Source organism: Cupressus sempervirens, chromosome 1 (assembly GCF_028749045.1).
Source record: "Cupressus sempervirens isolate cs-2001-9-10 chromosome 1, ASM2874904v1, whole genome shotgun sequence".
Classification (NCBI taxonomy): domain Eukaryota; kingdom Viridiplantae; phylum Streptophyta; class Pinopsida; order Cupressales; family Cupressaceae; genus Cupressus; species Cupressus sempervirens.
Window position 1 is genome coordinate 321,530,566 of NC_143118.1, and position 23,128 is coordinate 321,553,693.

The window sequence follows — 23,128 nt, forward strand, 5'->3', positions numbered from 1 at the left end:
GACCCCTAGAGACATATGTCGTTATGTAATGGATCGAAGGGAGTCATTGATCAACCTATGATCCCCTTTGACTCATATATATTAATAATATACATATATATTAATAACATACATATTAATATAATAATATATATTAATAACATATATGTGTGTGTGTGTGTGTGTGTATAACATTATTATATTTAATAAAAATATTACATTATTATATAGATTAATAACATATATATTACGTTATTATATTTAATAAAAATATTATGTTATTATATATATATATATTAATAACATACTTATATATATAATATATATATTATGTTATTATATATATAATATATTATAAAACATATTTACATATAAATATAAAAAAAGTAATTTATAAATCATAAGCTATAACTCTTAAATCTGGTTTTCCCTCCAAAATTGGTTGGGATTTCAAATTTTCCACCAAAATTCACCAAGCCATATTGGATATCTGACTTCAAATCAGATATCCGATTTGAAATTAGACATCCGATTTGAAATCGGATATCTGATTAGGCTTGGTATTTACCAAGCCTACCTGGTCAACCCAAAAGACGTGTTTGAAGAGGGATTTAGTGATACTCAGACTTCGGGTAGCCATCTGACAATGTTATTTTGATCAAAATTGAATGAAATGAAAAGATTTTTTAATATCACTCTCGAGATTTCGTCGATATAATTTCTATCAAATTCTGAGGTCGATAAGTATTTGTTAGTTAATTATCAATGAAGATTATTGTAAAGTGTTGATTGACATATTGATTGAAAAATAGCTATAACTTTTAAATGGTATAAAAAAATTTAAATCTAAAAGTTGCATCACATTCTATGCTTTTCCTAGTATAAGAAAAAAAAAAAATTTGGTAAAATGTTCTATTAGTTAAGGTGGTTAGAGACGGGACTTTCTTTTTTCCAAAAAAGTTTTGGTAGAAAATTCATATTTAATTATTTATTTGGAATAAAAATATCAAAAAAATGCATCACATCCAGGCATGAGTCTACTTTTCATATCTATAATTATATTTAAAAAATATTATCATTTGATTTTGATAAAGGTGGTCAGACATACACCTACTTTTTATTTTTGCACTGAAATTTTTGTAGTACTATATTAAAATTCAAACTTTTGACCAATCAATTTTTTTTTCTCCTGATAAGGCCTAGTAGTTTAGAAACTACATTCAATTTTCTATAGATTATTTTTTTACAACTTTTTGATATAGAGTCCATAACCACTTTAAAATTATGTGTCAAGTTGACATAACCCTAATTTGTTATTTTTTCACTACCATTTAAGGCCATAGTTTGGTACACCATGATCCTACACATACCCTTATAGGTTTAGAAATTGAAATAAAGGAACTTACTGATATTTCATTCAAGTTCTATGACTTAGGTGCTCTTCACATAAGGCTTAATTCTCAGCCCATCCACCTGATCACCTAGAAATTGAAAGAGTGGATTGGTGAAAGCTGCAAGATTTCCCATGGTTATGTAGGCTCAAGAGCTAGTTAAAGAATGCATTGAAAGATATAATTTTGAGACAAAGAAAATATTACTTCCTAATTAGTCTATCCTTCTCTCAATAAACAAGGCTTTGATGTATTCTACATTTGGCATGCCTGTGGAGGAAGAATACTATGATATTGATTTTGGGTCATGTGCATCTATGTTTAGTGAGAAAAAAACCTTGAGAAGGGGGGATATGAAGAGAACCTAGTTCCAAACACCTTGTTCAGAAAGAGAAAGATGCCAAAATCTCTCTTTGGGACCAATTTGAAGAGAGAAATTATTGACATCCTGGCATTACTACTGATATTGAAAGGAAAAGAAGAAATTATGGAATTCATTAAGCATCATTTCTTTTTGGTACAAGTCACATGTGTTGAAGGATTGCAGATCAAATGGGCCCAAATTATATGCCACAATCTTGGCTCATGGTTAAACTCAACTCAAGCTTTCAAGCAATTTTACATGTCTTCATATTTAATATACACCTTGGCTATGCATTGCCTATGGTTGGGTCTTCCTAGCATTGAAGACTACGATGAAAATACAAGGATGTATGAGTTCTATGCACACCTTTAGCTTAGAGAAACTCTAAAGAGTATGTGAAAGTGAAGGATGCCTTCACTATAAGATTATGCCAAGAATTGCAAGGCTTCCCTAAGTGAAGATTTTCACTTGTAGCAATTTGGCTATTAGCTAGTTTAGATGCTCTTTCATCCATTTATTGAGTTTCTCCTACCTACGGGTTAATGCTTTTGATGGTTTTCGTAAAAGACTTCCTAGGTACCCTAAGAACAAGGTTGTTCTTGTCAAATTGTGTCGATAGATACTTGAAGTGAACACCTTTTCTTCAAATGTAAAGAAGATTGCCAGGATTTCCTTCCCAATAGTGGTTGGACCCTATTCCTGTGCCTCTAGATCTAATGCTCAGAATCTAGTTAAAAAGTTTTGAAAGTAAGATCAAGTTGATTGATTATGAGGTACTCACACCTCAATATGAACCTATCAATTTTGTGAGAGATTAGTTGAAGTTAGGATATGCTACAGACATTTTCCAAATATTGAAGATTTTTGGGCTAGATGTGTCAATGAATATCAAACCTGGGGGAAGTATTGATCCTAGTTGATAATTAATAAAATTAAATTCTATAATGACTCTATTGATGTTTCTAATCTTGAAGATGAAAACTTTTATATGCATTCTTCATCTTACAAGTAGATTAAAGGAGCTCTCATTGTGTCTCCTTCACCTGCAAGTCCAATCATCGATACCATGGAGGTCCTAATGAATGGGATCATTAAGAGGATGGAAAAATGGGTGGAGTGGAATTGAGTGAGAAAGAAAAGAATGAGAAACATAGTCTCCACTAGTAGAGTGGCTTCTATAACTACTCAATCAAGTGCAATGACCTCCATTGTTGCTCCCACTTCAACATTTGTGGGCCCAACCTACTCTATTGGCCAAGACAAAGATCAACCTCTAGCGAAGAATGTTCTAATAACCCCTACTTGTGGAGGAGGATCTCTTCAAGATGCAGGAAAAGTTGGGGAGAAGGAGAAGGATAAAGAGCAAGAGTAGGAGAAATTAGTAGCCAAGCTTGCCTCCCCTATCCAAGTCATTAACCTTGATGGTGACACCAATCCAATGGATCTTACTAAAGAGCGGGATACATTTCAGCAAGGGGACACTTTGGCACTCTTAGTTACCAAAGTCACTACTTTTCCTACTACTACTTAGACTAAAGAGACATCTCCAGTGGCAAGGAATCTCTTTGATCCAATGACCCTTCAATCATAAATAAATATCCTCTCAACCAAATCATGGTTGGAGGAGACCATCGATAAGAAGAAGCAAAGATATGAGGGTGCTACCCCATCTAAAGACCTCATCACACAAGAAAATTCTTCTCAACCATAATTGAAGAAGACAAAAAATTAGAACTCCATAGAAACATTGGCCACTGATCCCTCCACTAGTCAGATGTTGATGGAGATAGAAGAGCCTCAATAGGAAGGCAAGTTTCTTGAGCTCACTACTAATAACTTTCAAATCAAGATGATCAACATTAGTACCCCTATCCATGATTCCATGGTTAATATATGGAAATCTACCAATGAAAGGATAAAGGAATGATTAGAGGAGTTGAGGGTGGAGAAAGAGGTGCTCAAGGCCTCAAAAATGGAACTAATGGACTATAAGTACTTCAACTAGTACATTTGATCCAAATGAAGAAGAGAAAAAGAACTTGCTTTTGAACCTGCAACAGGAAAGGTATTCTAGGAAAATTGATTGATCATGGATTGATCAAATGAAGGAACAAGGTGCCCCACTCATTGAGAATTTGGGAAATCTAATATTGGATGCTGGCAAGTTAAGGGAAATAGTTTCTAGTCATTAGACTATGATGCACAATGCAATAGGTAGATTGACGAGGCAATTGGCATTGTTGCAAGAGATGATTTATATGAAGACCAACATTTCCATCACCCACAGAATCCTAAAAATAGTTAAGAGCCATTGCTTCATTGGAAGCAATGTTTGGAGTTTATAGTGGAAAGTTCTACAAGATCTACAAATGAGATTACAGATGTACATGACCTAGTGTAGAAGGTCATAGAGAAGCTTTTTGAATATTTCAAAGTGCTACACAAAATCATATGTATCCATCAATAGCTGATTAGTGAACATTGAGTGAATGAAAGAAAAATTCCTAGCATTTGTTGATGAGGCTATTGATCCAATAAACTTCTAGATGTCAAAGATTTAGGAGTGCCTTTCATCAGTAGATTCTATTTTAAAGCGAGCATCCAAAAATTTCCAATCAAAGATCACTAGAATGGATGAGTTGATAGAGATGTGTGACTACTAGATGATTTGAGCTAATACTATCATAATCCCAACTATCAAGGAACTAGATACAACAATGGATGGAATGGCTTATAGAGCTAAAGCTATTACTCTAAAGAAAGCATGATGCTCTGATATTCTCTCAGACATCTATCATTCTCTCTCTTCTCTCTCATTTCCCTTTTGTAGCCATTTTTGGAATTTCCTTAGTGGCTTAGACTCTGTAATGGATTGTGACTTAGCCAAGTCCCATTATTAACTTCCTCCATTCAAAGATGCTCTACATTGCAATCATCAAACATAACTGACCATTTTGAAGAGGCCTATATATGTAACTGTTTGGGAAGTTAACATGATCAACAAATTATTTAATGGGAGAACCCTTGTAGCAAGGACTACTGTGTGTGACCCTAAGTCTACATTTTAATTTTGTTTTTCATTTAGTTATTGTATGATATTTGGGATGAATGTGTTGAAACTAAAAATTGAATGATCACAAGTAAACTTGGTTTTATTTCTTTCATCTCAGTGGGTAGTAAGACTTTCTTTCCTTGGCATAAGTATTATTCTTTTCCCTTGTGTTGTCCATGTTAGTTCATGGATATATTGTTGATTTTATGAAAAGTCTAGAATTTGATTAATAAATTAGTTTAAAAGGGGTCAATTTGGGTATTGTCAAATCTCAGTTAATTCAGTAATCCAGAAATTGCCTAATTAAGTCATTCCTTCTCTTCTTGTGTTTTTGTAGGTAGTCTTGTATGATTTCTATCTGACATTCAAGTTAGAATATGTTGCATATTAGGTGTTGGGCCTCATTTTTATAACTTCTTGGGTTGTTTTAAGTTTTAATCAATCTCGTTATTGGCCTCTTCTGTTATTTGGTTAAGAACATAGCCCCAAAAACTTCAAACCAAATTCATTGCAAATCTTGCATTTAAAAGGGAGATATACCTTTCAATTCAAGGGTCTTTGATAGAATACTACACTAACCCATTTTGTAGTTAGCTTCTTTTTTTTCCATTAGCTATTGGGCACTCTAAGAGTCAATGTATAAACCAAAGAATTAAGGAAGACAAACTATTAACCAACAAGATGAATACCTCAAAAGGGTTACCATAGACAATTATGCTACAACAATCCAAAGGTTCTTGGATTCAGACTCTAGAAAATGAAGGGATTCCCTTTAGGTGTAGGAAGTGTTTTAAAATAGGTCACTTAGCTACTTAGTGTGGATTAAAAAAATCTAATAATAAAAAGTCTTCCTCTTGGTGGAAGGGTACCTCTACTGAACACTACACTATATATAAGAAAAAGTGGTCTCTTCTAAGGTTAATGGTGTTGATCCTAACCATATCTCTAAGGTTAAGGAAATTTCAATTGTTTCCCCCAAATGCTAGTATTTCTATTGTTGGTCACTATATTGCTATCTCCACTACTGGTACTGGTCTTTCCTTTTATTAGGATGTTATTTCTTTTGTTGTTGGTTCTTCTGGTCCTAGGGCTTGGAAAGGTAGTACTTCTCTTTCCTGTCCTACCTAGAATATGTTTGTTGGATTTGTTATGGGTTCTATTGCTATTATTTTCATTGTTGCTAGTTCTATTATAAGTTCTCTTCTTTGTGTTGTTTTACCTAAAGGTATTATTGGTGTTGTTATTTCTTTTGTACCTAGCTCTTCTACTTTGGTAGTTAGTTTTGGGATTATTGGTTTTATTTCTAAATCTATGGCTGCCACTAGTTATGTTATTGATTTTGGATCTTTTGTCTCTATTGGTCCTTATACAATTGGTTCATCTTCTACTATCTATGGGTCTAGAGAATTAGTTTCCCAAGATTGGAAAAATAAGGCCTCTTTGGTGTAGGAGGGGTGGACCCCTATAATTGGAAAACATCATAAAAATACCCCTCTACAATTTGATGTGACATTGTGCTCCAAGAAGAAGGGAGAAAAAGGACAAGCTTAAACTTTTTTGTTTTCCATCCTCGTCATGGGCTGAAATGAGCTTCATATGTCATACTTTCTTTACTACCCATTTCTTTTTGTTTGATCATTGGGGTTTTAGGGTCCTTCCAAAACCTATGATTTTTTGGGAACATGCTCTTACTATATCCCCTTTCTTTGTTCTTGTTCCATCTTGTCTATATCCTATTTCATTTGGCAGAGCTTATTGAATATCTTTAATGAGGGTTTTAGGTCCTTTCTTCTAAAACCTGCTTTGTTCTAGGTTTCAGGGTCCCTTCAAAACCTACTTCCCTAATAAAATACAAATATATTCAATACAACCTCTATATACTTGATCCTCTATAGTGATCACACTAAACTTTTTTCTACTTTTGTGATCACAATCTTATCCAATATTCATTTCTCTACCATGATAACAAAATTCATATTTTTTGCTAAAGTAGAATCACTTCAAACACTAAAACTAAACGTAAATCCAATTATCCCAATTAAACATAACAAAACTAACCATCCATTTTATCTTTCTCTTTAACCTTGTTGGGCATACATTAAATATTTTCCTTGAAATAATGTCCATCTCCATAAGTCATTTTGACCTTGTAGAAAAATCTCATAGAATATTCCTCAAATGTATTACCTCACTCATTGTCTGATCACCTCTATCCTTAAGTCATGCTTCAGCCTGGAAGGCTATCAATGCAAATCACACTTTCCAATAACATTTAAAACTTTATGATCATGCAAAAAATATTTGCTAATTATTCCCTATATATTGATAAGATTTCACTATTTCATGTGTACCTATCATTCCCTTGTACCAATAAGATTTGTCTTTCCTATTTACCAAGAATAATTTTCTTTTACCTATCTATTGTCTAGTTTACCTATTTAACTTTCCTCGTCTACATTGCTTCTAGTTGATTGAATCATCTTTACCTATAATTTGTATAGAGTGCAATCTTAACCATATTTCTTCAACATCTTCATGAATAATATCCAGCAATAAATTAAACTAATATCTCTATAGATATTAAGAAACATTCAAATCATTCATTTGTTCTTCATTAACTATCTCAACTATTACTTGGTTTAATTCTTATCTTCATAACTTACATAGATCTTTATATAAATGGGTGCTATCATAGAGTTAGAATCTACACTCATGACTTAACATTTCTATATGATAGAAAAAATTCAGTCATTCTATAAGTTATTCTTTCTTCTCATGAATAAGTGACAATATGTCAAAATACTTAATCAAATAGCTTGATATTAATGATAATAGTTGATGCAAGATCATCTTGTGTTGCCTTGTAATCTTGTTTATTTATGTTCTTGCTAAGTGCCACTCTCTGCTAAGTTCCAATTACTATTGAGTGTTAGTTTCTACTAAGTTCTAGTTTCTATCGAGTTCTAATTTCCATTGAGATTTATTTACTATCAAGTTCCAATTTTTGTCGAGTTCCAGTTATTGTCGAACTATCTAGTATTGGCTGAGTGTTCCTTCATGTGTTAAGTGAACTTGATATTTGATGATGCTTAGTTCCTTCTTTCATCAAGTTTTTCATGATTGGTCCTTAGTGTGAGTTGACTTACATATTTAATTTGGATCATGAATTTAATGATAGGATCTTTTCTTGGGATGAGTGCATAAGAATTTAAAGTTAGCCTTTCTATTATGTAATGGTCTAGAATCTTCTATAAGCTATTTTGGAAAGTATAAGTAAAGGTATTTGGTTGAGGTTAGGCAAAGTGGGCTTAGGAGAGGTTAAGGAAGATGTTTTTGGAAGAGCAAATTTGAAGCTGGATCATGGATCCTAAAGTTGAAAGAACTAGTAGTTTTGTCTTGGTTAAAAAGGAGATTTCTTGGTGGCTTGCAAGAACAAGTTTAGATTTTCCTTAGAGGTTTCTACCAGAGTATGAATCTAGACTAGCTAAAGTTTTGGTGGGATCTTGATTACTTTCTTTGTATTTGGTCATAATAGGGATTGCCTTATAGCTTGACACATTGAATGTAATCAGTTATTTTATGAATAAAGAGTTGTTAATTGGTTCAAATCTTCTTTCTTGTGTTGTGTTTCCAATGTATGGTAATTTTTGGGGGCTAGAACAAATCCTTTAGGGATTCTCCTACCTTGCACTACATCAGGTGGTATTAGAGCAGAGTTGTTCTTGAGCATGTAGACAGATCACCGAAGTTGAAGTAGTTTGCACTAGGATCTTGGGTTGGAGAAGTTGATTAGAGAAGATCTTGATCTAATGGATTGATGGATGATAAGATGGCAGGTTGATCTTGTTGGAGCATGACTAGAAATAGTTTATGTGATGTATATTGTAGATCTATGTTCCTAGACTTGTGATTTATTACTGGTAGTTCATGCAAGGTGGCAGGTTAAGATCTAACTTGCAAACAATTTAGGTTTGTCACAAGGTGTGTGGAAAATATTTGTTGCAAAGGGTTTACAAAGATCTTGGAAGATGGCTCCAAGAAGATTGGACCCTGGGATCATTGTGATTATTCATAATATAGTGGAGACGATGATTAATGAGATGATTGCTCAAGTTGATGTTGTTATAGATGCTACTTTTTCTAAAAGATTTGAAGAACCAAAGAAGAAAATCGTATTCTACTAGAGTTGGAGTCTACTAATATGAAAGTGAATTATCTAGCTAGTAAGGAGACTTGTTAAATAGAGAAGATGATATATAAAGGTTGAGGTGGAAGTTGGTTTTGTTGATTAGTTTGTGGAGTCTAATGCAAAACATATAGAGCAACTTATGGTTATTGTTGAAGAGCTTCCTAACCTTGTTGATGTTGGGATGTAGATTTTTTTTCATGATCAGTTGGATGGATCTAAAATGGAATTTGTAGATCACTTGGCCATTGATAATCAGGTTGTTGTGGGTGATGATTTATATGTTGCAAAGCATCTTGTTGTGAGCAATGAGATTACTAGTGTTGTGCATTTTTCATGTGTTAGTGATTGCTTTCATATTGTTGCTGATGTGGATTTGGTTTTGGATCTACATGATGGTGTTGTAGATGTGGAGTTTGATTCTCTTATGGATTTTGGCCATAAGTTGCATGCAGATTATTTAGTGGTGATACAAATAATTTTGGTGTTTGGATGGATACTATAGATGTGGGTGATTTGCAAATTTGTTCTTTTGTCTATATGGATAGAAATCCTTGGGTGAAGATGAAGTGGAAGTCTAGTTTTCATGAAGAAACAAAGTGTGGGACACGCTTCTCTTTGTACCGTGGGAGTGTGATGTAGGAGCATCTTGGGTTGCCTTGTAATCCTGTTCATTTTTGTTCATTCTGCTAATTATTATCGAGTGCCAGTTTATGCTAAGTTCCAGTTATGACTAAGTGCCAATTTTTACCGAGTTCCATTTTTATTGTCGAGTTCCAATTTTTGTTAAGTTCTAGTTATTGTTGAGATCCAGTTTCTACTGAGTTTGAGTTATTTCTGAGCTACCCAGTGTTGGTCAAGTGTTCCTTCATGTGTTGAGTGAACCTAATATTTGTTGATTCTTAATTCCTTCATTGACTAAGTTTTTCATGATTGGTTCTTAGTGTGAGCTAACTTATATATTTAATTTGGATCATGAATTTAATGATATGATCTTTTCTTAGGATGAGTACATACCATTCTAAGGTCAACCTTTCTATTTTGTAATGATCTAGAATCTTTTGTAAGCCACTTTGGCAAGAATAAGTAGAGGTATTTGGTTGAGGTTATAGAAAGAGGGCTTATAAGAGGTTAAATAAGATGTTTCTAGAAGAATGAATTTGAGATCATGGATCCTTAAGTTAGAAGAGATAGTAGCTACAGCTTGGGAAACAAAGGGAAAAGATGTCCCTATTTTATATCAAATAAATGAGTATATAGCATAAATGATTGAAAACTTTGATAGCATCATGGAAAAATACTTTGAATCATTTAAAGAGAAGATGAAAAATAGATATAGGATACCTAAGAAGCTTTTAGAAGACTAAAATGATGATATATGTTCCATAGTGGACTATAAAAAAGTGTATATTCAAGTAGTGAGACCTAGAGTGGCATGGGTTAAGCCTCTAAAGTATGAGGTTAAAATTGATGACACCATAGATATCATTGAGGCACTACTAAATAAGCCTGTGGATCCTAAAGCACCTTATTTTGGGACTTATGAAGAAGCCAAAGAAGAAATAGAACTTGCAATTAAGCTTTCTCAAGTAGTTGACAAAGGAAGAAAGAGGATAACAAAACTAAGACAAGAAAGTTCTACTCTCCTACTGATAGAAGGAAAGGGTGATGATGTGGAAGAAGATAATGTAGATGATGAAGATGAGGAAACCAAATCTAAGGAAGAAGAGCCTTTAAGAAAGAAAGAAAAGATTATCATAACCAAACCTGCCAAGTCATCCCCTATTGTATTCACTAGAAGGGCATCCACATCAAGAAATAAATTGAAGTTTGGTGAAGATGGAGATGATAAAATAATCTTCAAAAGAAACCCACCTGCATTTCAAGAAAATTTAAAGAAAATGGTAGAAGGAGCTGGCATGGAAAATTTCACATCTCTCAAATATGAGACTAGGAATGCAGATGAGAAAAAGAAGATTGAGGACATGCTTATGTCAAAATTGGGAAAATGGAAGTGCTCACTAGATCAGCTTGTACAATAAATTCCCAATGAACTTATGCAGGTAATAAAGAGAAAATGGGTAAATGCACAAAAGACTGTCATGGATATCTATGAAAAAACCTTGAGGCAATTAATGTCAAGTCTTAGTAACAGGGAGATGAAGAAATCATTGAAGAAAAATGAAGAGAAGTCCACTCTTAAATTCAACACATGTATGATATTGATGAAAGATATTGAATATGTCAGAAAGGAAGTCACAACCACATGGAAGAACATCTACAAACTGCGTCAACCTAGTGATTTTTCTATTCATGTTGCCAAAAAAGATGATGATGAGGAGGAAGAGGATGTGGAAACAAAAGATGATGAAGTAGATGATGTAAATCTACATGATGAGGAGGAAGAAATGGAAGCTACTAGAGGAAGTCTTCCAAAGATCCAAAGCATCGAGGAAACTGATGCAGAGGAGATTGCACCAATAGTAATGTTGTCATTTCCTAATGCTTTGAGAAAAATCTTAGAGCAATCTAGCTCAAAGAAAGCTTCTACCAAGTTGGTTGTGGCTACTACTACAACACCGAGCACCAAACGAAGCTCAAGACCTATTTAGCTGAGTATTCAATTGACTTAAGTGACCAATACTTCATCTATAGAGTAGCAAGATCCTCCATCATAAGGTTTAACCATGTAAAAAAAAGGTATTTCTACTATTAGTGCCATATCTACATTTTATGCTCACCCTTCATTTTCTACTATTGTTTCTATTCCACATGTGTCCATAGCTAGCAAAATGATAGGTGAGAACAAGTCATAACTGAGTATTGATGTTTCAGATAAGGGTAAGGGTAAAGAAGAATAATTTGATATAGATGAGGATATAGTTATTCCAAATTGGGATATCTCTACCCTCTCTCTTGATCAAATGAATACCCTAGGAGATTACAAAAGAGAGCTAAGAAACATAAGCTTAGAGAAGAGAAAAGAAAGAAAACCCAAGTGCTTGAATATATAAAGGACATATTCATAAATGCATTGAGTATTGAGGTTGATAGTAGAAAACCTATTTTGGACCATTTAGTAGTTGTCCAAAAATTCAATGAAGACTTAAATAGATAGGATAAGTTGCTACAAATAGCAAAAATAAAGTTTGAGAACAAGGTATTAGAATAAGTGGTGTAGAAAATTGCAATAAATCAAGCTGAATTGTCTACTATTCTTATATCATTGGAGACATCTGTAAGTAATCTCACTTTATTATTTGTTAATTTGTGTAATAAATCTATCTTCATGAAATGAATTAAAGAAAAACTATCAAAGATAGATTAAGACATGAAGGCAAGCACACACTAGTTGTCACTTGACACAAGCTATAGTTCAGCTCATTATTCAAAGATTAGATTTCTAAAAAATTTGCAAGAAAAATCATTAAAGAGAGAAGCGAGGATCAATGCCACACTTCTAGAGATCCAAGGCATGATTCTTCCAAACATGGATGCATTGTAAACACATATTGCACATGCTAAGACACACATCAATGACAATAACTTCTCCATAGTTGATCACATGATAGAGTTATCAGTAGAAGTTTAGATTGCACTGCATGATGGTAAGGTGTTACAAGAAAATTGGAACAAGAAAATGGAATTAATCTTGAAGGTACAATCTGAATTCTTGTCACATTGTGGTATTAACATATAGTATACACCTTTGGCACTTATGTCAAAAAGGATTAGAAGTATAGATGAATGTAAATATGTATAAAGAGGGAGAAGTGTATGCTAAGACATGTAAAGAATAAATCTATGGGGGAGAAGTACTCTAGATAAATAAGGTATATGTATGGGGGAGTATTATAGTATTATATAAATACATATAAGCTGAAAACATCTTTTACAAAAGCAATTTTGAGAAATCTAAAAAATAGAGTATGTCACTAAGTTGAAGACACAAAATGGTGATAAAATAATGTTTTAACTTGTAATTTTGAGTATTCAATTTTTGGGATGATAAATTTTTTTGTCACTAATGCCAAAGGGGGAGATTATTAACATTAAGGCCAATTTTTCTATTAGTGACCCACAATTAGTCAAATGGTTATGTTGCTATCGAGCTCTATAGTTGCTATCAAGCTTATCTTTTAGTTTGTAGTGTTAACAAAGTACTCCATTTTCCCCTAATCCAAGAAGTCAATATACAGTTACCACAGAGTTTCTCAGTTGCTACTAAGCTTCAAAACCTATGTACAGTTCATGCCAAGTGTAGCAGTATCAACTGAGTTGTTCAGTACAAGTGATGGAAATTCTAGTGTTAACCAAGCTCCACATCGTCAATTGGGTTACATAGTGTTAACCAAGTTATTTATTGTTACCATGTTCTCCAGTGTCTACCAAGCTCACAATGTTAGTGATGTGAATCTAGTGTTGACCAAGTCATGAAGTGTCAACCAAGTGATTCAATATATGTCAAGTTTCACTATGTCCAAAGAGTCACATAGTGTTGATCAAGTTCAAGCTACTTGGAAGCAATGAGTATGAATCGAGCCTCTTTATCAACTAAGTGCCAAAAAATGTTGAGTGTTGATAGCTGTTATTGAGTATTAGAACATCACCTAGTTTGTCTTTAGAACCTGAGTTATAGTAGTTGGTTTGACTTTGTTGGTTTTGATGAAACTTGTATTGTAGCTGACTTCAGTGAGTTGTGATTTGGATTGGTATATATGTAAAGCATTGAATCATATCTAAATGAGTATTATGTGGGCATGAAATAATAAAAAAGTGTGAATTATGAAGGCTACAAGAATTACAAGGGACAACAAAGATTTATCTATCACAACAAGGTGATCATTACAATTCGAGGAATCTCAACTAGCAAATCAGAGTTGTAGATAAGAGATCAACCACTGGTTCATCCTAATAGGTGTATCAATTAAATCCTTTAATAAGGTAGAATTAATAATCTTATGTGAAATCTCTTTACTGAGTACATACTCAATTGTATGTTTTGTAAATCCTTTCACAAGGAGGACCTCATAATTCTTATTGGTCCTACGAGGGAAGAACATCATAAGTGGTCAATTGTAAGCCTTAACAGGCCAACTTTATACTATAGTACTAAAGCTTCTAGGTATCATCCCCACCCTAGTTTTACTTTATATTTGGAAGGTTTCTAGGTTACCATATCATGTGTCAAGTGTTATGAATATTTTACTACTTTCATTCTTTCATGCATGCAATGAGATCAAAGTATTATATGGATGATTAATTGTTGAAAGAAGAAAACGAAGTTTTATTGGTTCCTAATTCACCCCTCCCCTCTCAGTAACCTTGACTACCTTATATTTCCAACAATCATATCATGTTCTAATCTATACTTAATAATCATCAATATTATACCAATAGAATTCATTATCCAATCAACATCATTAATTGATTATGCCAACAAAGCACACTAGATAACATCATATGACACCAACATATAGATAAGACAAAAATAGTACTAACAAAACAATCAAACACACAAACCATTGTATTGTAGGAACTAGAATTAGGTGCAACAATCCAATGCTCCTCATAGTCCTACCATTGTTCATATCTTAAGGGTATGCAAAAAATGCATCATGATGCCATATAAGTCTATGTAACCATTAGTACATACCTCAACAAAACCATCAAATACATTATAAGTCCCATGAGTCAGACATAAAGAATAATTTGTTTGTTGACACAATGGCGTACATCAAATCATGGCAAGGGTGTAGACCACTCATCAATTCCAACATGATTACTAAGGAGTCATATACTTTAGGGTCACATCCATCAGGATGACATGCATAAAGAAATGGTAGAGACATTATAAAGTGTATGTAGTGTATTATTTAAGTTTAATTTATTCATAATATTATGTATGAAATATATTTTATAAGTAGCTTATTATTAATATGTCAATAGATCCATGGTAAATATGTAAATAAGTATGAAAAACACACACACACACACATGGAAATTCATAAGGGTTATATTTTAATTCAAAGAATGATATTTAGCAACTTGATATTATGTTTGATAAATATAAATAACTAATTGATATGTTGCGAGATATCATATAATTCCTTATGGATCTAAGTGATTGATTAAAACACTCATACTGCAATTGTAGGGATTGCACTCATCTATATAGGAATGACTATGTGTCAATATAGGATTTTATTTTGTCTCTATATGAATGATCAGATGGAATCTCATAGAAAACCAACATGGAAGGTTAGTGCAATCCTTTTATGAATGACTAATAGCACCAATGCGAGAGATTAGTATAACCCCATATGAATAATTAGATGAGTGTGAGAATATTCTAATGATGTCAACATACATATATGTGATTGACCTTTCGTAGAGGATATCCCATCTAAGAAGAATCTTAATGGTTGCACTAGATAATATGATGGAATAACAAAGGGTTAGAAATCCTGACTTGGAGATGTCTTTAAGGTTTGGGGTTAAGATGGAGGGTAGACTAGTATAATTAGGCTTGTTATTATTTAATTTTGACATTGATTTTATTGGTATTTCTTGTCACAAGTTAACCATAATAGTAGGGAAATTGCAATGGAAAATCAACTTTTACAACTTCATATGCAAACAAGAAATAACACAAGAAAATAAAATTCTTTAGTTGTTAGGCATAAACTAAGAAAACCTCCAATGAGAAGTAATAATTTCCAACTAATGCACTTTGAGTTTGAAATAATTCCACTCTTACTTTCAAGTTCTCAAATTCATCATCATTTAATATGCAACCTATAGATGAAAACCTGCTGTGATTACATTAAAGGGATACTACTAGAAACAATGGATAGTAGAAGTCTCTTGGAAAATCAAATTTAGCTTCACAAAAACCTCAATAGAAGATCTATTTAATTGACAAGCTATATTAACCATAACAAAATTGTGTTTAACTTTTCTCAAATCCCTATCTTGTAATTAAATATTATAAGTTAAACAAGTTCAAGCTAGATAGAAAGTCAAAAAGGAAATAGAACCCCATGTGATATAATTGATTTGTAAGGCAAGATCAGTGTACCCACTCTTCCATGCACACATCATTAAGAAAAATATAGACCTCTAAACTCCTCTTTAAATCCCTAAGAAGTAGACAATGACAATATGGAAGAGCGAGATGAGAGCTTGTACCATGATTTATCACTACAAAGGCTATTATGTAACATGAACACTACATTGCCTAAGCCCTAAAGTTGTGAACTTTCTCGAGGGACTATTTCAAGAACTGAATGAACCACACACACATCCAAGATGATATTTCAAATGAAAAAAGAAAATCGTGATAGGAGAAAGATAACTAATCTATCATCAATTACATTGTCAAACCAAAGCCCATTTATCATCATTCCCATAAACCCTCCATGTATTTTTAAAAATAGCTATGAGAAACTTGATCAAACCCTTCATGAGAGCGTTTAAAGTTATAAAAAGGAAAAAAGAAAAAGATATTTAAAAAGTTGGTTAATCAATTTTTATTTGGAAGAGGAAAACATATATTGCAACCCATTTAAACCTTATAATACCTTATACTTTCCAGAGGAAATATTGTAGAACTCATCATAGTGTCCTCTTAAAGTTAAATCCTTTGTCAATAGAAAAATAAAATTGATTGGGGATTTCTTCTTATAGAGGCAATCTGAATTATTTAGAGTGATAAATATGTTTTATATAAGTTTGGAAATTTCCTTCCAATCTCCCTACAACACCATTGACTATAACTACATATGACTTGCAAATACAACATCACGATTCGTAATAACAAAGTAAAATTCTAAGAGATACTTCATGTTGATGTCATCCATTTTTTGGAGTTGTTGCCTAATTAGAGGCACATGAAGGTATGTGTAGTGTTCATGTCCTACAATGTTGCAATTTTCCACAAATCACCATTTTTTTGATAAATTTTCTCATGAGAAAAAAATACTATCTAAAAAATCAATGCAACCAATTAAAAACAAGCGTTGTGTGTAGCTTGAGTCCTTGCGATTACAATATTTAGTTTGTGCTATGGTATGAAAATTTGGTGATTGGAGTTTTTGTTCATAAGAATAATAAACAGATCTACAAAACAAAGTAGAAGTTGAAAACATTTTATGTCTATGGCTTGAGAAAGAGAGGGGTTGAGTTGGAAAGGTCTATCATTTTATTTTAACAATGACCAAGTCATCTACAATACTATTGTAGGTTACATTGGCTTAATGCACAACAAAAAACTCAATAAGAAATGATCATTTCAAGCTTACTCTTCAAAAGAATAGGTAATTGGAGGCACCTCATGGTTAGATGCAAAAGTACATATTTATTTATGAAATACATATGATTTGACTAACATTTCCAATTTGGATTAGGTGAATGTTTGTTCTCTAGTAATGATCATAAGACTAGCATCAAGATGATAATTCTCTACTAAAAATGAGGTTCTCTACTAAACATGACGTGAAATTTCACTTCACATTATTGTTCAAATTTTGAATCTACTAGTAGTTTGTGTATTTTTCTAGAAAGTCGGGGTGGAGGAGTTTTAGTGAATGCTAACACTAAACTATTTATGTGTAGAACTAAACACAAAACTATTTATGCATAGAACTAAACACAAAACTATTTATGCATAGGACTATTTCAAAATTTAGTGAGATAGATTAGGTTACTAATATTGCAACCTTTAGAAAATAAGATTCCCAATGGTGCTGCAAATTAATAATGGAAATATTAGAAATCAACCTATTATAATAGAGTAATATTCAAACTTGATTTCTAATATTTCCATTATTTGCATAATTAGAAAGAGTGTAGCTAATAATAAAAGTATTAGAAATTAAGTTCCATTAATAATTTTATGGAGCTATAGAAGAATATATAACTCTAATTGGTAATGTTTCCCTATTCTCTTTTCTATTGACTTTATGATCATAATTGAACTAATCTAACAAGGAAAATATATTATGTTAAAAAAATTAAAATACAAGTGATCATTTCAAATAGAAAATTATTATTGTCTTTTCTACCCACTTTATGATCACCTAATTAAAAAGAAAAGAAATATTAAAATACAAGTAGATCATTTCAAATAAAAAATTATTGAAACTTATTCAAAAGCCTTACCTCTAATACAATTTTTTTGAATACAATACATTTTATATCCATCATAAAAAAAAAAAGTTCATTTATAATGTCTTTCAATTAATAGTAGCCAAAACAAGGGGGCTAGCCCATAACAGAAAATTGGTCAACTAACCCTTATTACTGCTAGAAATAAAAACAAGGTTCATAACCATAATTACGAGAGTATCAATAGGCTTAAAAAAAATGCTTGTAATTAAACATAAGATTCTAAAGAAAAATATTAACAAAGGCATAACAACCTTGCAAACTAATAAATTTGGTAACTAGTAGATTAACAACATTAAAAAGAAAAAGGAAGGAGCCCTTAAGATTTCTTGGCCTCTTTCCTCCCTAGGAGGATGTTCGCCCAGTCTTCTGCCAGAAAGTCAAAAAGCATCTTAGAGTCCTCCTTAGGCAGGTCCCCATCGACATCCTTGAGCAAGCATAGAGTGGTAGCCGCCACATGTGTCACTTTAACTATGAACTTGGTCAATAGGAACATTCTCTCCTCTAGTACATGAATTCTCTCCCACACCTCATTACCAGCGTTATACTGAGAACTCAGATGGCCTTCAGTAATAGTCTTTGTGGTATCTTGCACAAATAGGGGGTTAGTAGCATTTTCAAAAACAACCTTAACAGGGGAGGAGATTGTCATGGGGGAAGGCATTTTGTCTACCGTATCGAGGAACTGATCCTTTGTTAGGTCCACACACCCTAGTTCAACTATCGTCGAAACATGTGACACATCCTTGTTCTCCTTTCCCTCACCCAAATCTAACCTAGAGGAGTCTAAATCCTCCTCCTTCACCTCCTTCATACCTCCCACCCCAAAGTTCATTTATAATGTTGTAAATAGTGTTTAAAAAATGATTTGTTCATTCCAAATCATCTAATGAAAACTTGGTGAGATTAAAATTAATTAGTCTACCTATAAATATGGACTATTCACAATTTAAACTTCTTTTTAATCACAAAAACATGCAGAAGGGTTGCCTTGATAATTGTCAAATTAGTTTTAAAAAGAGAATCTATGCTAAAGATAATAGAATATGAGGTAATGCTAAGGAGAAGAAACCAAATTTATTCTTAAGAAAAAAATAGCAATTTTTTTTTCATCTCTTTTTTATTGGGAAACTTTGGTAATATACGTGTGAGTTTTCTTTTCTTTCAAGGTAATCACCAGAAATTTCCTTAACAATGTAGATTTTTCTTTATATACATATAGTTTTTAATAAGTGTGGGTAATCATCTTACTATATAAAATCAATTTACATACAACCATAGTGTAAGATTTAAAAAAAAAGTCATAGTACTAAATCGTCGGCTTGCTACATGAGAACAGAGGAGGTAGTTTCCTTGCTCTTCCCTCCTCTATACAACCAGAGACAATGACTTAAGCAACAACCCCTATGCGTCTGTGACACTAACATAAATATTTGATAGGTCTTCTATGAGAAGAAACAAACAAAATCAACCTTGTACATGGGTTGTAGGATCCTCCAAGGATTGCACTTCACATTTACATCTGTGGCTCCTTTTCAAGAAAATTTACTTTGTATCTTGGCTTGAAGAGTTTTTTTTATTGCTCACAGTCTTGAGGACAACATATAGCCTCATTCTCATTGCTTTATGTCAAAATAAGAATTACAAAATGAGATAAATGTATGAATTAGGTTAAGTAAATTTGTAATGCATTCCCTTCTCTATCTAATCTCACAATTTTTTTATCTGATTCATCATGTGTGCCTTTAGAAACTAATTCATCGAAGAACTATCCATCGTCTGTCATAGAGGAGAGCAAAGTGTCCTCCATAGGCTAGGAAAACTCATCCTCTAAAAAATATTTCAAAGCACTCAAACATCTCATATCACTCGCCAAGCCTGTAATCACAAAACCACAATGAGGACTGTACATGATTTGGCCTCCTCACATGCCAAGAGCATAAACAACATTGTGTTATGATTCAAATGCAATCAATTGTTTTCTAGCTTTTGACGTAATGTATTCCCCTTAGAATAATCTGACTATAACTTAGTATTAAAACAAAATTAAGAAAAATATTGAAGGAAAAAATATGCACCTATTTATAATTTTAGGTTAAACTAGAACAAATGTATGCAACATCAGAATTCACTAGTGTCTATGCTGAAATCAAAACAACACTTTTTCATTTTCAATAAATAAAATAAAAATAAACTATAAACTGTATTTGAAATTTAAATTTAATTAAAAAATGTTGTTTTGATGTCAACATAGACATCAAAAATATGCTAAACAAAAATGATATCCATATTTTTTGAATCAATTTTGTAGGTAGTGTATCTCAAATCTCCAAGTAAAAAACAAGTAATTGGAGAGTGTGCTGGGAAGAGATAATTTTACTTCAACCATTTTCTGAATGTTTGAAACACACAAAATTGAGCCCATGTGAAAAGGAAAGTCGTCAAAAATCTTGAATTGAGCCTGATATGACTTTTGGTTCTCATTTCTTACATAGTATCCAACCCATCAACATGTGCTCCGCATCTTAATTAGGTGATGAACATAAAAGTATCCAACACATCAACGCATGTGGTCATGGTTAGGTGAAAATATAGATTAAAGAAGTCTCATAATGCTAACTATTTTTGAATAGAAATCAAAATTTATTAGGCAAGAAAGAAAATGATGACTGTAAGAAAATAGAGTTTAGGGGATTGAATTAAGCTTCAAATGAATAAATTAGGCCTTAGTTGAATGGAAAACTCAACATACTAGTTATCTTTTGTCAAAGTACTTTAAGTACAACACCATCCTAACTAGATAATTACACACGAGTTCAAACTGATTGACATTATTTAATCTAGAAGAGGTTTATATAATGGTGGGTTATGCATGAATTTAACTCCCTTTATAGTGAATATCAAAGATCTAGAGTCAAACCTGCAACCTTCACCAAGTGAAAAGAAAATTGTTGTTATTTCACGAGCAGTACTAGAAGATTCACAAAGACTACAACACATGACATTAATCAAGAAAAAAATTGACGGCAAGCTCTAACCCCCAACTGTATCACCTAAAATGACTATAGTAAAATTACAAAAAAATGAAACAATTCCATGAAATATCCTGCAAATAGGCCTAACCTCTACCAAATTATAGGATTTCGGCAATAAAAATGGGAAAAGAATCCTTACCTTATGTACAATCTCGGCTTCTTTTAACTAACTCCATCAGTCTTACATTTAAATCGGTCTCAGTAGGATCCATAGCACATGATTGCTCTAACATTGCCTATACTCTTCCTGAGAGTTTTGCCTGCTGTCAAAAGTTTAGGCATTATTTCTTCCCATACTACCATTCAGACCTGATGTTTTCATATGACAGCTGCGCTTACCTTACACTTTTTGGTCGCTGTAGAATTCGGTAAACAGTACCACTATCAAATAGAATAAACTAATAGTTTCAGAAAATTTATTTCAACTGTGATAGAAGACAATTGAAATGTTACTTCATATGTAAAGAAAATGAATAACGAAACAAAGTAGATATTGTGGTCATAGATTCCCTTCTGTCACACATTACGTCATTTCAATAAGTCGCAGAAATTTTTGTCGTGATCTTTATTAGATGATCGAAGCAATGACATCCACAGTCCAGTAAATACACAAATACTTGGCAGTAAACTAAGGTGGCGTCAAGTTTCAATATGCTCAAAATGCAGAGCAGAATAAACGGTCAAAAAGGAGACGGATAAAAGTGAGACAATCGTATTATAATCAACATCATACGCGTTAAACTCCCTTTAAATTCACAAGGGACTTCTTCGGTTTTCGCTAAAGAAGCGGCTCAGCAAAAGCAAACGCGAGCTAAGGTAAAGCACAATTTGGTTTTCTCAGATTGGGCTGTTTCTTGTTAGTTTTCCTTACTTTCGAATACTGCATCGAAGTGCTGAAATCTGCGAGTCTTTTTAATTCATAAAGTTTGAACATCGATTGTCGATTAGATTGAATTAGCATCAGTGCAAAGCACATTGTAGAATATCTAAGTACTTCCCAAAACATGCGTAGAATGGTACTGAAATTTAGCAATCCTGTTACCACGAACACGTTGATTAAGAGCAATAACTTGAAAGACATGGAAGAAAAGTTAGACGCAGCGGAGATATTGATTTCCAGATGGGACACAAGTTCGAGCAGCAAAATGCTGTTTCAGAGCAATGCAGAAGAAGTGCGCGTGTACATTGACACTGTCGAAAATCTTCACCGGCTCATGGAATGCTTCTCCGCCAGCGGCACCAACGTCGCCCAACTTATCGCGCGTAGAAGTTGATGAAAACCGCGATCGCCCGTCTGCAGAACGAGTTTCACAAAATTCTGTTATCTAACAGGAAACCCATCGATGATGCCCGACCGTCCTGCTATTCTTCTTCAGAGGATAGCGTCAGTCGGCCCAGTTTCTCTGACGGCGACGACGACGGAAGCAGCTCCTGCAGCTCCAATCGCTCGTCAGCAGACAGAATCTGCGAATCCGACATGGTTCCGCCGGACGCCGTGGAGGATCTGCGGAAAATAGCGCATCGCATGGCGAAGAGCGGGTACGCGAGGGAATGTGTTCGAATCTTTGCTCTCACCAGAAAGTCGGTCGTGGAAGAGAGTTTATACAATCTTGGCATTATGAAGGCGAAGATGGAAGATGTTCGAAAAATGGAGTGGAAACTACTGGATGAGAAGATCAAGGGATTGATTTTCGCCGCCAAAACAGGCATCCGAGTTGTATTTTACAGAGAGAAGCGGCTGTGCGAAGATGTGTTTGAGGGGCTTCATAAGATGAGAGATGCGTGTTTTGCCGAAATCGCCAAGGAGAGCAGAGAGGCTGAAGTGCATTAATGAGCATGAAGTGCTGTAGTACAGTTTGATGAGTCTTTGTTTTTAACTTACTGATTTGAATGTTTATCATTGCATTCATGTTTGTCTTTGATCCACTCTATCCACCTCCTTCAATTGGTATC

The 23,128-nt window shown here is 33.3% G+C and overlaps 1 protein-coding gene across 1 annotated transcript; it reads left to right on the plus strand.

Annotated features, from left to right (window-relative positions):
* The first annotated feature begins 22,176 nt into the window (after positions 1-22,176).
* On the plus strand, positions 22,177-23,006 carry LOC149577444 (exocyst complex component EXO70H1-like). Its single transcript, XM_089796452.1, is given in 2 exon segments — positions 22,177-22,429; positions 22,432-23,006. Coding segments are annotated over 2 exon segments (825 nt in total). The 5' UTR covers positions 22,177-22,179.
* The last annotated feature ends 122 nt before the right edge of the window (positions 23,007-23,128 follow it).